At 36.8% G+C, this 15,440-nt stretch overlaps 1 protein-coding gene across 1 annotated transcript; it reads left to right on the plus strand.

Moving 5' to 3' along the window:
* The first annotated feature begins 13,886 nt into the window (after nucleotides 1–13,886).
* LOC143555300 (uncharacterized) lies at nucleotides 13,887–15,105 on the plus strand. Its single transcript, XM_077044875.1, has 3 exons — nucleotides 13,887–14,266; nucleotides 14,556–14,804; nucleotides 14,865–15,105. The coding sequence occupies exons 1-3, from the start codon at nucleotides 13,887–13,889 to the stop codon at nucleotides 15,103–15,105; spliced, it is 870 nt and encodes a 289-aa protein (XP_076900990.1).
* The last annotated feature ends 335 nt before the right edge of the window (nucleotides 15,106–15,440 follow it).

Here is a 15,440-nt window from a genome sequence, read left to right on the forward strand (position 1 = left end):
GAGTTTCTTAACAGTTAGTCATGCACTATTGAGGAAGGGAAATTACTATTAGTTCAGAAGGCGTCAGGATCCAAGTGATTTCTTGACCCTTTATTCCTTGTTAAATTTTTTGGGGTTGTATACATACTCATAAAAAATGTTAATTGACGAAAAGACTCGTTCATAGGAGAGTTAATAAATAACCGTTAAGATAAAAATGTAAGTGGTTTAAGAATATAATTTACTTTAACTTCTTTTGTGTTAAGTAGATACGAAGAATGTGAGCATGTCATGACGTGGACGTCAGGGAGGTCAGTGTACCTTATACTTGTCCACCTCATGAGTGTTCGTGAACGGTTTGTGAATGTTTATTCGTTTGACATGTGTTCCTTCTATGGATTGGGTGATAGTATTCCTTGAATGGCTACGTGGTATTATTTCTTAAATGATTATGATTATGTGTTAAGTGCTCATTAAATGGTTATGTGTTTATTGTTCTTTTTATAGATATGAGTTAACGTTATATGATTAGACCATAGACGTTCCTTTCACGAATATGGATAGATGTTCTTCTTATGGATATGAACAAGCTTCCTTTCATGGATAAGAGTAAACGTTCCTTTTATGGATAAGTATAGGTGTTCATTTTATGGGTAAGTATAGGTGTACCTTCAATGGATAGATGTTCCTTTTATGTACATTAATAGACGTTCCTTGTATGGATGTGAACAGGTGTTCCTTTTTTTGGATATGGACAAATGTTCCTTCAATTGACATGAATTTGTGTTTCTGTATTATGTGTGTGCCATTGTATGTACATATTAGAATAATGCAAGGTAAGACATGAAAGGGAAATTACTCTTAGTTAAGTAAAGAATGACATTAGTATCTTCGGATATGATTATGTCATGAGTTAAATGAATAAATGATACTTTTACGTAAAGAAAGAAAACTAAAACTCACTCAGCGTGTAGCTAACTTTTAGTATGCTAGCAGGTATTGTAGAAAGACGTGGCGAGTTTGAAGTGCGTACTATCACACCCCAACCTAACCGCAGAACATGCCGGGGCGTTACAATATTTGTATCATAGCCCAAAGACACTAAATAATAATAAGTGTCAATATCAAAATTTTTTCATTCATAAGCAATTGTACACTAAGAATTTAAAGACGAAAAGAATATACAACAATTATTCTATCTTTATTAATTATCCTAAAGTCCAATTTAAGTTCTCCATTTCAACCCATCTGAATAAAAACCTGCAATATGAGTAAAATTAATTTGTTAACAACAAATGTTGAGCGAGTAATTCACAGTTTAGTGTAATAATAATAATAATAATGAGAAATAAAACAATTTCTTACATTAGTGAATATCATCAATTAATATAGGGATATTGGTTTTTAATACTCCCAAGTTTCACTTGTTGGTTGATAACACGTCCAACTTTCATTTTCTCACCCATCACTCCCAACTTGATCCTATTTGTTTATGTCAATCCCTCGCTAATGGAATGTAACACCCCTCCTTTACGCAAGATCATTTGTATAGTATGTATATTACTCAGAAACAAAGTGAACCGGTAATTACTTTGACTTATGGAGCATATGACATTCAAAGAAACTTTTATCTTAGAATATTGTGTTTATAACTTTGGTAACAAGTTATTAAGTTGATATTGTGGGAGGGCCTAAGTGAAAAATGGGGATTACATCCATTTATTTAAAAGAACTCCATCGGATCGAGTTGGAGTTCTCGCGATCATCTTCCACATCTTATTCTAGGTAAATCTCTACCATGAGTTCTAGTTTATCTTTTTAAATTGATGAGTTAGTTTATTAAATATTTCGTCCATGCGCGGTGTTATGGTTGTTGTAGGGATTCGTCTCCGCAGATTTCTATTACGCGAGTTCAGCGCATAACCTTTTTGCTTCGATCAGTAAGTCACGCGAACTCAATATTTTAACACAAAGTCGATCTTTATCCTCTAATGATCGGTTCCGGTTGACGTGTATGGTTGCGGTTTCCTTGTTCTTGAATCTGCCCGACCGTTGCAAGGGTTCTGTTAAGCTCTCGTTTAGCCGTCAATCAGAATCAGTTCCATGTGAGAATCATGAATCCTTACCGATATGTATTTTGAATTTGTTAGATTAAAACTGGTTTGTTATTCACAGCGTGCGTGCTTGCATGAGCCCGATTCGGTTGCCATATGATGTCCGACTAAGCAAACGATAAGCCGTTACATCCTAAGCTATGGTGGGCTAACCGGGTCAGGGACATGCAAAATATCCGATTCTCATCGGCAGATTAATTGTGGTGACATGATCTTTGGTCAAGGTGCCACTAGATGGTGATTTTGGTTTTTTTTTCTTAAATCTCAATGTTAATTTCATCCATGTATGGAATATAAGTTACAAAGACATGCATGCTTTCAAATATATGGATAAACCATGCATGCATGGAAAAAAACAAGTAGGATGATCTTGGAATAATTCAAGTAATGAGGCAATATGTGTTATTGTTGGTTTTATTCCTTGCGGGTCTATCTCCCGTTGACTCTCTAGCTCCTTGTTAATTTTCTAGATACATTAAGGTGAGTTCTACGAGCCCACTTTTAAATGGTTTACTATTGTTTTGGGATGATATATATATTACACACATATATATATATATATATATATAGGAAATGAGATTTTATAATGATAAGGGTGCATGAAAATGGTTTTAGAAACAATTACATGTTCTAGTGAATTACATGGTACGCACGTGATAAGTTGATGCTCATATTTTAAAACAACGGACATGGGTTGGGTCAACTAAGAAATCCTGTTACGGGGCAAACTAAGAAGTCCTCTCACGGGGCAAATTAAGAAGTCCTCGATCAATGTCACGACTTTGTGTTTGGCTAGTTCGGGGCAATTATGGATCCTTAACGACCTGGTGCACGACACGACTGTTTATATGTTATGTCGCGTACTTTTATTTGTATTATGCCATAAAAGCTTAAATCCTATTTATGATTTAAAAAGCTAGAACTCACTCAGCAACGCTGAAATTTTTTATATATGAATATCAGACTGATTTCAGGTACTTGCAAAAGATATAGATCCTCTTGGCTGCACTAGAAGTTATTCGTTTGTTTAAAGACTAGCATTTCGTTTTCCTTATTTATATCCGTACTTGAACTTATTTGGTTTATCGGTCTATGTTTTATTTTCTCATTGTAAGACTAGTTTCCGCTGCTACGGTTTTTCCTTTAATTCCAGTCGAACTATTTTCTTATAATGTTGCCAACGGTAAGGTTTCCTCGGGACTGGAGCCTTACAAGTTGGTATCAAAGCCTTTAGTTTGAGAGATCTGTGCATCCCTAAATGCCTAGACTCAGACAGTGCATGGGACCAAAGCAAGAAATGCCAGTACGGATAACATCTAGCCAAGAGGTAATGTTCTTATGGTTTATTATTCATAAAACTTCTAACTTATTCGTTTAGTAAACTAGATGTTGATATGACTCATTATAGGGTAGATTTGGAACAAGTGAAGTTCGTGAAAAGTTAATTGCACTTGGCCACAGTAATTAGAAATTTGCATACTTATTGTGTTCTGAATTATATCCTAAATTGACAAGATCGGTGTTCTGTTCTTTATCCTAGGTTTTTAGCAATGGCTAGAGGTGGATGTTTGGACGGTCGTGGTGGAGGTCGTTCTGAGCCTAATCCAAAACCCCGAGTGACTAAATGACGTACCAAAACCACTGAACCTGAGCATGAAGACTCTCACCACTCGGAGTCCGAGGCTAACTCTCACCCCACTGATGATAGAGTTGTCTTGGAACCAATAGTCCGAGAGGCTATTGCTGATGAAGTGTACCAGGTGATCCGTGGTACCATGCCCGAGATCATGGTCGAAGGTATTAAGGTCGTGACTAAAGAGATTGAAACTGAAAATAAGGATAAGAAGACTGCCGGTAAGAAGGACTCGGGAAAGAAGGGTAAGGAACCAGTAACCGTTTTTAGTAGTGATGAAGACGAAGGGGGTTCAGATAAAGAAGTATCTAAGGGATGCAATTATGGTTTGTTTAAAAAGCGTAATCCTCCAGAGTTCGATGTACCAAAGATGCTATAGCTGCTCATCGTTGGATCAGAGAAATGGATGTGGTAATAAAAATTAGTGAATGTAGGGAGGATCAGAAGGTAAAGTTTGCAGCTCATTCATTCGTTTTCAAAGGATGAAGTGGGACGAGCTTAAGTTGTTGGTGATTGAGCACTTTTGTCCGACTAATGAACTGAACAAGATTGAGAGGGATCTTCTGAAGCTTGAGACTAGGAATATGACACATCAAGAGTATACTAATAAGTTTAATGAGATGTCACATTTGGTACCTGACTGGGTGACTCCTGAATCCAAGCGGATTAAATGGTACATCCAGGGTTTGCCGGTCGACATCCGCAGGTTGGTGATACCAGCTAAACCCGCAACTTTCCAAGAAGTCGTCGATCTTAGTGGTATGCTATATGACGAGAGGGATGTTGTTCAACTGTCCGAGCCAAAGAAAAAATAGAACAACCATAACAACAATGGTAAACGATTTAGTAACAAAAACTACAAGACGAGAGAAAAGAGAGTTAAGGTAGAGGAAGGGGAAACAAAAACAAGGGGTCCTAGAGAAAAGAAAGAGTGTAAAAAGTGCGGTAAGAGTCATTATGGCCAATGTCTTCTTGGTTCAAACCTATGTTTTAGATACGGAAAGACGGGGAACTTTTCGTATAAATTTCCTGATGCGAAATGTGTTAGTTGTGGTGAAACAGGGCACTCGGTCACTGCCTTCCCTAAGAATAAACTGCGCAGGTCAGGTCAAGAGAAAACTTTTAGTGTAAAAGCAAAAGACAAACCAAAAGCTAAAGAAATAGCATACAATCTCTCACAGAAAGAAGCCAATGAAAAACCAGATGTTGTGTCAGGTACATTTTCGGTTAATGGTGTTCCTGCTACTATTTTGTTCGATTCAAGTTCTAGTAAGAGTTTTATATCTATCGCATTTTGTCCTCTACTAAATAAAATCCCTGAGCCGATAGATGATGCTTTTGAAGTAGAGGTTGCTAGTGGTAAGTATGTAAAAATTAATGAAGCAATTAGAAATTGTCTTATAGAACTTTCGGGCTTTAACTTTCCTGCTAGGCTATTCCTTATGACCCTGGGTGGCTTTGATGTTGTTCTCGGAATGGATTGGTTGTCCACTTATGACGCAAACATTGTGTGTGGGGAGAAATTAATTCAACTTAAATCCCCTAATGGCAGCCTAGTCACGATTCATGGTGATCAAAGGTGCTTAATGCCACGGGTTATTTCTATGATCAAGGCTGGAAGGCTTATGCAACAGGGATGCAGGGCCTTTCTAGCATATGTTGTTTATTCTAAAGCTGATTGTACTAAACTTGAAGTCGTTCCGGTGGTACGAGAATTTCCTGATGTGTTTACGGATGATTTATATGATGTACCACCAAATCGCCAAATTGAATTTCAAATTGATCTTATTCCAGGAGCTCAACCTATTGCTAAGGCTCCCTATCGGTTAGCTCCATCTGAGATGAAAGAACTTTGGACCCAATTGGAAGATCTTCTTGATAAAGGTTTCATCCGGCCGAGTATTTCGCCCTGGGGTGCTCCAGTACTCTTTGTAAAGAAGAAAGATGGTAGCATGCGCATGTGCATCGATTGTTTGAACTCGTTAATCCAATACACAGATCTCAGATCTGTTATGTATATGATTAACCTCTTAATTAAGGATCTAGTTCATAATTACTCTTGATTGTATGTTGTATATATGATATATTAGTTGTATGTATGTATGTATGTGTATAATATCAATACTTAGATTGAAGCTTAAGAGTGAATTTGGACAGCAATTCGTTAATATATCTCAAAATTTAAATTAAATAGTGGACAAAAGCCACTATATATAGAAGATGGATCTAGTTCGTTACACATTCCGTAACGAACTAGCATCCACTTCGTTACATACACTTAAATTAAATAACCTTAACAAATCACCCCTGATTCGTTAAACATCCTTAACGAATCAGGAGGGATATTAACTTAGATCTAGTTCGTTAATTATGAATCCTAAGAGTGGGATTCTCAGGAACATCAACAGTTTCAAATAAATTAGTGTAGTTTTCACCCAGGTCGTGAGATGAAACATCACTATCAAGTTCGATAACTTAATCAACAACTGGAGTGTCATCAGATGAAGTAGATACATTATCAAAGATAACTGGAGAATCATTATCAGGATCTTCAGCTGGAACATCGGTTGGAACTTCAACATCATTAGAACTTGAAAATCTTGGAATTACTAGTTGTTCTTCAAAATAAGCACGAACTAAATCTTCATCTGGTTGATCAGTTGTTGGAGTAAATGAATTAAATAATCTATCGTAGTCAAACATCCAGTCGGGACCTTTCCCTTGAGAAGGTGTGGTGTACTTTTGACATCCACATGGTACCATTCCTCAACACAACAAGACGTGAAGTTACTCGTTTCTCAGGAGAAACATATCCCAAGAAATTCCCTTCAATGTCTTTTTCATCAAACTTTCCCACATCCTTTTTCAACATCGTACAAGGACATCCAAACGGTTCCAAGTACTTTAAATTAGGTTTACGATTATTCAACAGCTCATAACTTGTCTTCTTGAGTCTCTTAACAGTTAGAACTCGATTGAGTGTATAACAAGCCGTATTCACCGCCTCATTCCAAAAATGGATTGGAAGCTTTGAATCAGCAAGCATTGTTCTAGCAGATTCAATCAACGTTCTATTCTTTCGTTCAACAACACCGTTTTGTTGTGGTACGTATGGGGCACTGTATTCTCGATGAATTCCCTTTTGTAAACAAAAGAAATCCAATAAAGTATTTTTTTAATTAAGTACCATTGTCACTTTGAATTCTTTTCACTTTCTGTTTGTATAGTGATTCAATCTTAGTGATTAAATTTTGAACGAGAACCGGTGTTTGATCATTTGAACTCATAAACAAGACCCATGAGTATCGTGAATAATCATCAGTAACTACCAGGAAATACCAATCTCAAGAAATACTCGCACGATTCACTGGACCGAAAAGATCCATATGAAGTCGCTCAAGAGGAGTATCAATGGAATTTTTATAACTTAGAAGGATGCACCTTTTTCTTCTGTTTGCCCTTTTTGCAATCAGTACAATGATCAGATAACTTTAAGTTCTTCAAAGACACACCTTCAACTAGGTCATTTGCCATTAGATAGTTCATCTTACGAACATGAATGTGACCCATTCTATGATGCCATAGAATGAAATCTTTCTCGGTTGCTTTCGAGACAAAACATGTTTCGATAGATGTTGATACTTTAGAACTCATATTTAAGACATATATCAGTTGATCGGGGTGATCTCATGATAACCATATCCTTGGGAATCACATACCTTGGTTTTAAAATCAGACACTCTTTATCTGTAAATACTGTAGTGTATTTCATGTCACAGATTTACGACACACTCAATAAATTATGGTCTACCTTGTCACAATAGTTAGCCTTCTCAAAAGTAATATGCCCATTCGAAACATTACCTTCCTGTGTAATCATACCCCTAGAATTCCCAGCAAACACCACATAACCCCCTTGAATATTTCTTACATTAGTTAAGAGGTCGAGATTTCCAGTAATATGACGAGAACATCCACTATCCATAGTCCAGTTTTCACCAGAAATGGTCTTGGATGTACCCTACACACAAACAAAAGTGACTAGTTCAAAAAGGCAACCCAGGCCTCAGTCTTGGGCACCTTTTGGTTTTCTTGAGAAAAGTTAAACTTAGTTGAATTCAACTGTTGTTCAGCAACTTGAGAATAAGTTACAGGCTTCTTAGACTTTCGTCTTAGATAAGCAGCTTGAACTACATTTGAGTTCACATTTTTGCATAACGGTTCAGTTGGAACAAACTTTGGTTTAACAGAACCATGAGTTTCATTCACATGAACAACTTTTTGAGGATTCACGTTTGAGAACATGATGTGAGTATCATTATCATACGACACAGGTCGTTTCAGAATCTCTGTTATCAAAGGAACTGGTTTTGATTGATCTTTGATAAATGGGTGAAGATTCTGAGAACTCTTCTGACCACAGTTTCTCACCACATGTCCTTGTTGACCGCAAAGGAAACAGCTTCGCATGTCCACATGTTTGTATGGAGAATTGGCAGTAACATATGATACAGAAGGTTGATGATGACTCAAGTTCTTTGTAAAACTCTTAGCTAAATCATCAGATAACTCAGGTTTCTTTTTTAAATAAAAATCTAAGTTAGAACAATTTGAGAAACTTTCAAAGTATCTGTTCAAGTTGACTTTACAAATTGGACTTTCTTAGCATGTTTTAAAACTTTCTTATCTTTAGTCAAAGGGTTAGATGAAACTAATGTTTTAGCTTGAGCATACCGACGTTCAAGATCTTGAATCTTGGAAGTTTCATTGTGAAATACACTCTCAATAAGTTCCGGTTTAATGATACTTATTGGAATGTCTTTCTCAGTGAACCTCATGTCTATCCCCTTTAATTTAAACACACGACCAGTAGATGGCTCGGAAACCATTGGATTTATAAAACACAACAAATCCTCATCAGAAATTTTGGGTTTTTCTGGTTTCTTAGCCATCACTGGTTTGATGTTAACATGAGTATCTTGTTTCACCTGAGTTGTGTGCGAACCATACACAGCCTCCTCAAATTCATGAGGTTCACATAGTATGTGATTAGAATTTGGAATGTTCTTGTTCTTGTGTATGATTTCAGGTTCGAACACATCCTCAATGATATCTTTGTCAACATTTTCAATAAAGACTTTGTTGCTTTGAACATGAGGTTTCTGAATTGAAGGTTGGGCTTTAACAGTTTTAGATTTAACTGGTTTTGCTTTCTCAAGAATCACAAATTCTTTAACAATCACATCCTCTTCTTTTCTAGCAAAAGGATTTGGTTTGTAATCATTTTGAAAAGGTGGTGAAATCTCAACAAAACCTATTCCTTTTTTTGAATCTTTTTGCTTACCAGATACTTCAATTATTTCATTTAGCAAATAGGAAGAGTTTCTGAATTTGCCCAATTTGTTATTTAAATCAAGAACCTCATTTTCAAGCTCGGTTATCTTTGATCTATGTTTCAAGATTTCTTGAAACTTTTGATCATTGATAGTCATTTTAACCGATAACTCGGCCTTAAGATCATGATTACTTATAGTTAAGGCCTCAATTTTCTCTCTTGAATTCATTTTAGAAGTCAAGGATTGCCTATAAGTATCTTTTAACGAAACAATCTCTTTTAGCAAATTATCATTTTGAAGTTTTAAGGAGTCTATCTTAGGCTTATTGGTTTCACAATCAGCACATGATAACTTAGAAGTAGAAGTACTAACCTCATTTTGCTTAGCCATGTAAGCAGACATGGTTGGATCACTGATTTTTGCCATACACGCAAAAGTAGTTGGAAGCTTTTCACTTGAATCATCTGGATCAGACTCAGTATCAGCATCCGAAGAGATTTCACCTCCACTCACATCTTGAAAATACTCAGGAAATCCAAACATTTCTAGATTTTATTGATTGTTACCACATAGCAACCTTTGTGACCAGTCATCTCCATCTACGTTGGATAACATTGCTTGAGATCCGGAAGACGAAGGTTTAATTCTAGAAGACTTTCCTACATCACTTCCACTTTTACCAGATGAATTCTGATCTTGCTTTCTGGGACCCGTGTACTCCTTCTTTGGCTTATCACATTCTTTTGCAAAATGCCTAAACTCTTGACAATTGTAGCACTTGACCTTTAATTTATCAAAACCCAATTTCTTGTTTAAAGATGGAAGATCTTTACCCGTTCTCTACATAAACTTTTTCACTTTCCTAACTATCATAGCCATATTCCACTTTAGATCCATAAGTTCTAGATCATCGGGATCAATTTGATCATAATCTTCATCAATCAAATCACTCGTTGCAATCTTGCTACTAACCAAGTTCTCATATGAAGTCATGAAGGCATATAAGAAAGCAAAATTTTGTTCGGCCTCCCTCATGTTTACATTTGTTTGAGACGAGAATTGATTTGTGGGTGATGAAGTTCCAGATCCTCCAGATGAACCAGAAAAACCAGAGAATCCAGTATTTCCAGCTGTGTAGAAACAAGCACGTGGATCGCTATACATAGTTGTTGCATTCTCACTTGCATTTTGTGTGAGACATGCAGTGATAGGTGAAATAGTTGAACTTAATGGCATACTCCCACCATAAAATGTAGGATCTTGACTATCTTTTGAAGACTTTTGATATTTAAGATCGTATTCTCGTGCCTCGATATTTTGCATAAATTCCGATGCAGTCAAATCTTCATTGTTGAAATAATTATTCTTTTTCGGAAACATCAAGAAAGTCGAGTAGGAACTCGGTAGTGCACTTTTAATGGTATCAATTTTTGTCGATCTCAGAAGTTTCCAACCTCATCTTATGCATCTCAGCTATCAAATGATTAAATCTTGTTGTCATCTCTTCAACAGTCTCACCTTTAAGTAGGTTAAAGTTTCTAAATTGAAACTTGAGCATAACCTTCTTGCCTTCAGCGGTGTTACCCATACTTCTCATACGAATATGTTGGAATAATGAGGCACAAATCTTTATACTCCTTACTTGGTGAAAGATGTTTTCAGGTAAAGCCATAGTAAGAGTCTAGCCTTTGTTTCAATTTCCAATTCTTTCTTCTCTTCAACCGAATATTGTGAGATAGCTTTAGGTGTAAAACCAATAGTCTCATCCCCAATCATTGGAACGGTATAAACCTCATCCAAGCAATAAGAACAATCAGGGTGAACTGACCCTAGATGAGCACGGAAACGAGGTCCCCATTCAGAAAAATCACTAAATTTCATCAAACGTGGACACTTTGAATGTGAACCGATCTCGGTATCCAGTTGTAACATTTGTTGCATTAACATATTTTGGGAAGCTAATGCATACATACCAGCCATATTTGCTAAATGACAAAGTTTTCAAACTCTAAGGGTTAAAATTGAAAATTTAATTAACGAACTTTGAACAGTGGCAACGAACTGTGAACAGTAGTAACGAACTGTGAACAGTAATCGACGAATCACACCTTAACGAAGTTAAGATTGATCAGGTAACAAATCAGAAATGATTTTAACGAATTGGTCCACGAATTAATTAACGAAACAGAATGGTTTCCTTTAACGAATCACTAAGTGTATGCTTAGCGAATTAAGTAGCGAATCAGCTACAATTGATGACGAATCAACCTATAGGGAATTAGGTAGTTACAACGGTTGTAACAAACCTCTGACAACAAATGCCACGTGGGAAAAGTTATTATAAAACAGTTACCGAGGTAAGACACGTGTCACACAATTTAGGTAACACGAATTAGAATGTAATACGAATCGGAAATGTGTAATGAAATAGTTCACGAATTAGCTAATCAATTTAACGAATCAGCTTAAAGATGTGAACGAATTAGGCTGAAAGATTAACGAATTAGAATGAATCTTTAAAGCTTCAAACCTTCAAACTCATACTTTCCAGATTTCTGGAAAACGTATGAACACAAACCCAGAAACCAAATCAGGATTACTCACATTATACTTAACCAAATCACTCAAACAAACTACCACAACACTCGCAAATACATCTCGAATCCACCTCGCATAATCCTGTAACTCAGTTAATACTTAACTCGCATCCGATTTAACCAAAACCAAACCCCTGTTTTCGGCTTAACCAGATCCAATACAATAACCACACTAATCCAAACCAAATCTCAAGAATTCACTACAAATTCCCAATATCTTAACACACTCAAATCCAATCCAAACAATCCATTAATTATCAAATTAATACACAATTTGATCCAAATTCAAATTGAACAGAAACTAAATATAAACACTATCGATTATCACTTTAATAAACCAATTAACATCCAAATCAAGCGTAAACGAGCACCGAAAGCTCTGATATCACTTGTTTGAACTCGTTAATCCAATACACAGATCTCAGATCTGTTATGTATACAATTAACCTCTTAATTAAGGATCTAGTTCATAATTACTCTTGATTGTATGTTGTATATATGATATATTAGTTGTATGTATGTATGTGTATATTTTTAATACTTAGATTGAAGCTTGATTGTGAATCTGGACAGCAATTCGTTAATATATCTCAAAACTTAAATTAAACAGTGGACAAATGCCATTATATATAGAAGATGGATCTAGTTCGTTACACATTCCGTAACGAACTAGCATCCACTTCGTTACATACACTTAAATGAAATAACCTTAACAAATCACCCCCTGATTCGTTGAACATCCTTAACGAATCAGGAGGGATATTAACTTAGATCTAGTTCGTTAAACATCCTTAACAAACTAGACTATGCTTTAACGAACTGCAGTAATAACTTAATAATTTATTACATAAATAAAACGATAAATATAATAAACGATAGATACAAAGACTCGAGACGCAAAACCGTGTACTAACATCCATTATCGTTAGCTGAATAAGCTTACCGTGAAAAACAAGTACCCATTACCCAGGATTGATGACTTATTTGATCAGCTGCAAGGAGCAAGTTGGTTTTCGAGAATCGATCTTAGGTCGGGTTACCATCAGTTAAAAGTAAAGACTGCTTTCCACACACGTTATGGACATTACAAGTTTCTTGTGATGTCGTTCGGGTTAACAAACGCCCCCGCGGTGTTTATGGACCTGATGAACCGGGTATGTCGCCCTATGCTAGATCGTTATGTCATTGTTTTTATCGATGACATCCTTATTTATTCAAAATGTGAAAGTGACCATGCTTATCACCTTAAAGAAGTTCTTAAGAGTTTAAGAAGGGGAAATCTATATGAAAAGTTTTCTAAGTGTGTGTTTTGGTTGAGGGAGGTACAATTCTTGGGTCATGTGATTAACCTAAGTGTAATTATGGTTGATCCCGCTAAAGCGGAAGCTGCTATGAAATGGAACCCTCCTACATCACCGTCTGAAATTCGCAGCTTCCTAGGTTTAGCGGGTTATTTTCGAAGCTTTATTCAGGATTTATCTAAGGTAGTCTCGTCATTGTCAAAGTGATAAAGAAAGACGTTAAATTTGAAGGGGATCTGACCAAGAAAAGGCTTTTCATGAATTGAAACAGAGGTTAACGCAAGCTTCAGCATTGACATTGCCAGATGGTATCAAGGACTTGGTTGTGTATTCAAATGCTTCCTGTCCAGGGTTAGGTTGTGTCCTCATGCAACGTGGAAAGTGATAGCCTACGCCTCACGACAGCTAAAGCCTCAAGAAGGTTATTACCCTACGCATTACTTGGAGCTAGCAGTTGTGGTATTTGCATTAAAGATTTGGAGACATTATTTTTATGGTGCTAGATTCACAATTCATACAGATCACAAGAGTTTGAAGTACTTCTTCGAACAAAATGAGTTAAACATGAGACAAAGACGGTGGTTGGAATTAATCAAAGACTATGATTGTGAGATAACATATTACCCGGGTAAGGCTAATGTCGTAGCCGACGCATTAAGTCGGCAGCCTATTCAAGTAAAGTCGTGCCATGTTATCTTAAAGCCGGATATTATGAAACAGATCTTTGAGGCGCAAACTGATGCTTTAATGAGCGGGGAATTAATAAGGAGCGTATGGTTGGCCAGGAAGGGTCTTTGCTAGTTAACAGTAACGGGGTAAAACTCAGGTCCGGACGTATATGGATACCTCGTCACGGGGAGTTAAGAAGAAATATTATAGATGAAGCTCATAAGATGTGTTACTAGATTCACCCTAGTGCTACCAAAATGTACCAGGACCTGAAGAAGAACTATTTGTGGCTGGGCATGAAACAGGAAATGACCGATTATGCGAGTAAATGCTTAACATGTCTGCAAGTTAAAGCCGAACATCAGAAGCCATATGGAAAGATCGAGCCTCTAGAAATGCCGAAATGGAAATGGGAACACCTTACGATGGACTTCATAACTAAGCTACCGCGTACAGCTAAGGGTTATGACACCATCTGGGTGGTTGTGATTAGATTGACTAAGAGTGCTCGTTTCCTACCAATCTCCGAAACTCACACTTCTGAGAAATTGGCAGAGTTGTTTATTAAAGAGATCGTTGCAAGGCATGGTATGCCTGTTTCTATCGTGTCTGGCCAAGACACGCAATTTACTTCAAGGTTCTAGAAGAAGTTTCACGAGGAAATGGGAACTAGACTGCATAGTAGCACATCTTATCATCCACAGACGGATAGTCAATCTGAAAGAACCATCCAAACTTTTGAAGATATGTTAAGGGCATGCATAATTGATTTTGGTGGTAGTTGGAACAATCATCTACATTTGGCTGAGTTCTCATACAATAACAGTTATCACTCTAGTATCCGGATGCCCTCGTTCGAGATGTTATATGGTAGGAGATGCAGGACTCCTTTGTTGGGGTTCAATTGGACAATGACAACTGGGAAGCTTAGAAGTGGTTGAGTTAACAACTGAGAAACTCGATAAGATTAAGGCGTTTATGAAGACATCACAAGATAGACAAAAATCATATGCGGATAAAAGGCATAGGCCGACAGAATTCGAAGCAGGTGATCATGTTCTTCTTAATGTTTCTCTGTGGAAGGGGATTAATAGATTTCGTAAATGGGGTAAACTGAGTCCGAGGTTTATTGGACGATTCAACATAGTGGCTCGTGTTGGTGAAGTTTCTTACAGGTTGGAATTGCCTGACTAACTTAATGACATTCACTCTACCTTTCACGTGTCTCATCTAAGGAAATGTTTAGCATACGCGGAGGCTTATGTGCCTCTTAAAGACATCCAAATTGATGATAAATTGAACTACATTGAAGAACCTGTTGCTATACTTGACCAGAAAGAAAAGCAATTACGAAACAAGACGGTTAAGCAAGTGAAAGTCCAATGGAAATATAGAAAGAGGTCGGAGGCAACATGGGAATTTGAAAATGAAATGAGTAAGAATTACCCTCAGTTGTTTTCTCTACGGCAGGCTTAGAGGACGAAATCTGTTGTAGGGGTAGACTTGTAACATCCCTCCTTCACGCAAGATCGTTTGTATAGTATATATATTAATCAGAAACAAGAGGAACCAGTAATTACTTTAACTTGTGGAGCATATGACATTCAAGGAAACTTCAAGGGTTTATCTTAAGCTCTCGGTTAGCCGTCAATCGGAATCAGTTCAAGGTGAGAATCATGAATCCTTACCGATATGTATTTTGAATTTGTTATATTAAAACGGGTTTGTTATTCACACTGTGCCTGCTTGCATGAGCCAGACTCGGTTGCCGTATGATGGCCGACTAAGCAAACGATAACCTGTTACATCCT

Source organism: Bidens hawaiensis, unplaced genomic scaffold (assembly GCF_021521415.1).
Source record: "Bidens hawaiensis isolate Kalapana, Puna unplaced genomic scaffold, B.hawaiensis_p1.1 tig00018037_1, whole genome shotgun sequence".
NCBI classification, from domain to species: Eukaryota; Viridiplantae; Streptophyta; class Magnoliopsida; order Asterales; family Asteraceae; genus Bidens; species Bidens hawaiensis.

Bases quoted from the DNA above. Each gene is read 5' to 3' on its own strand.
- LOC143555300 (XM_077044875.1), top strand. From the start codon at position 13,887: ATGTACCAGGACCTGAAGAAGAACTATTTGTGGCTGGGCATGAAACAG. The intron at 14,267-14,555 runs GTTCTAGAAGAA...ACAACTGGGAAG, and splicing joins GACACGCAATTTACTTCAAG to CTTAGAAGTGGTTGAGTTAA. The intron at 14,805-14,864 runs GTTGGAATTGCC...GTCTCATCTAAG, and splicing joins GTTGGTGAAGTTTCTTACAG to GAAATGTTTAGCATACGCGG.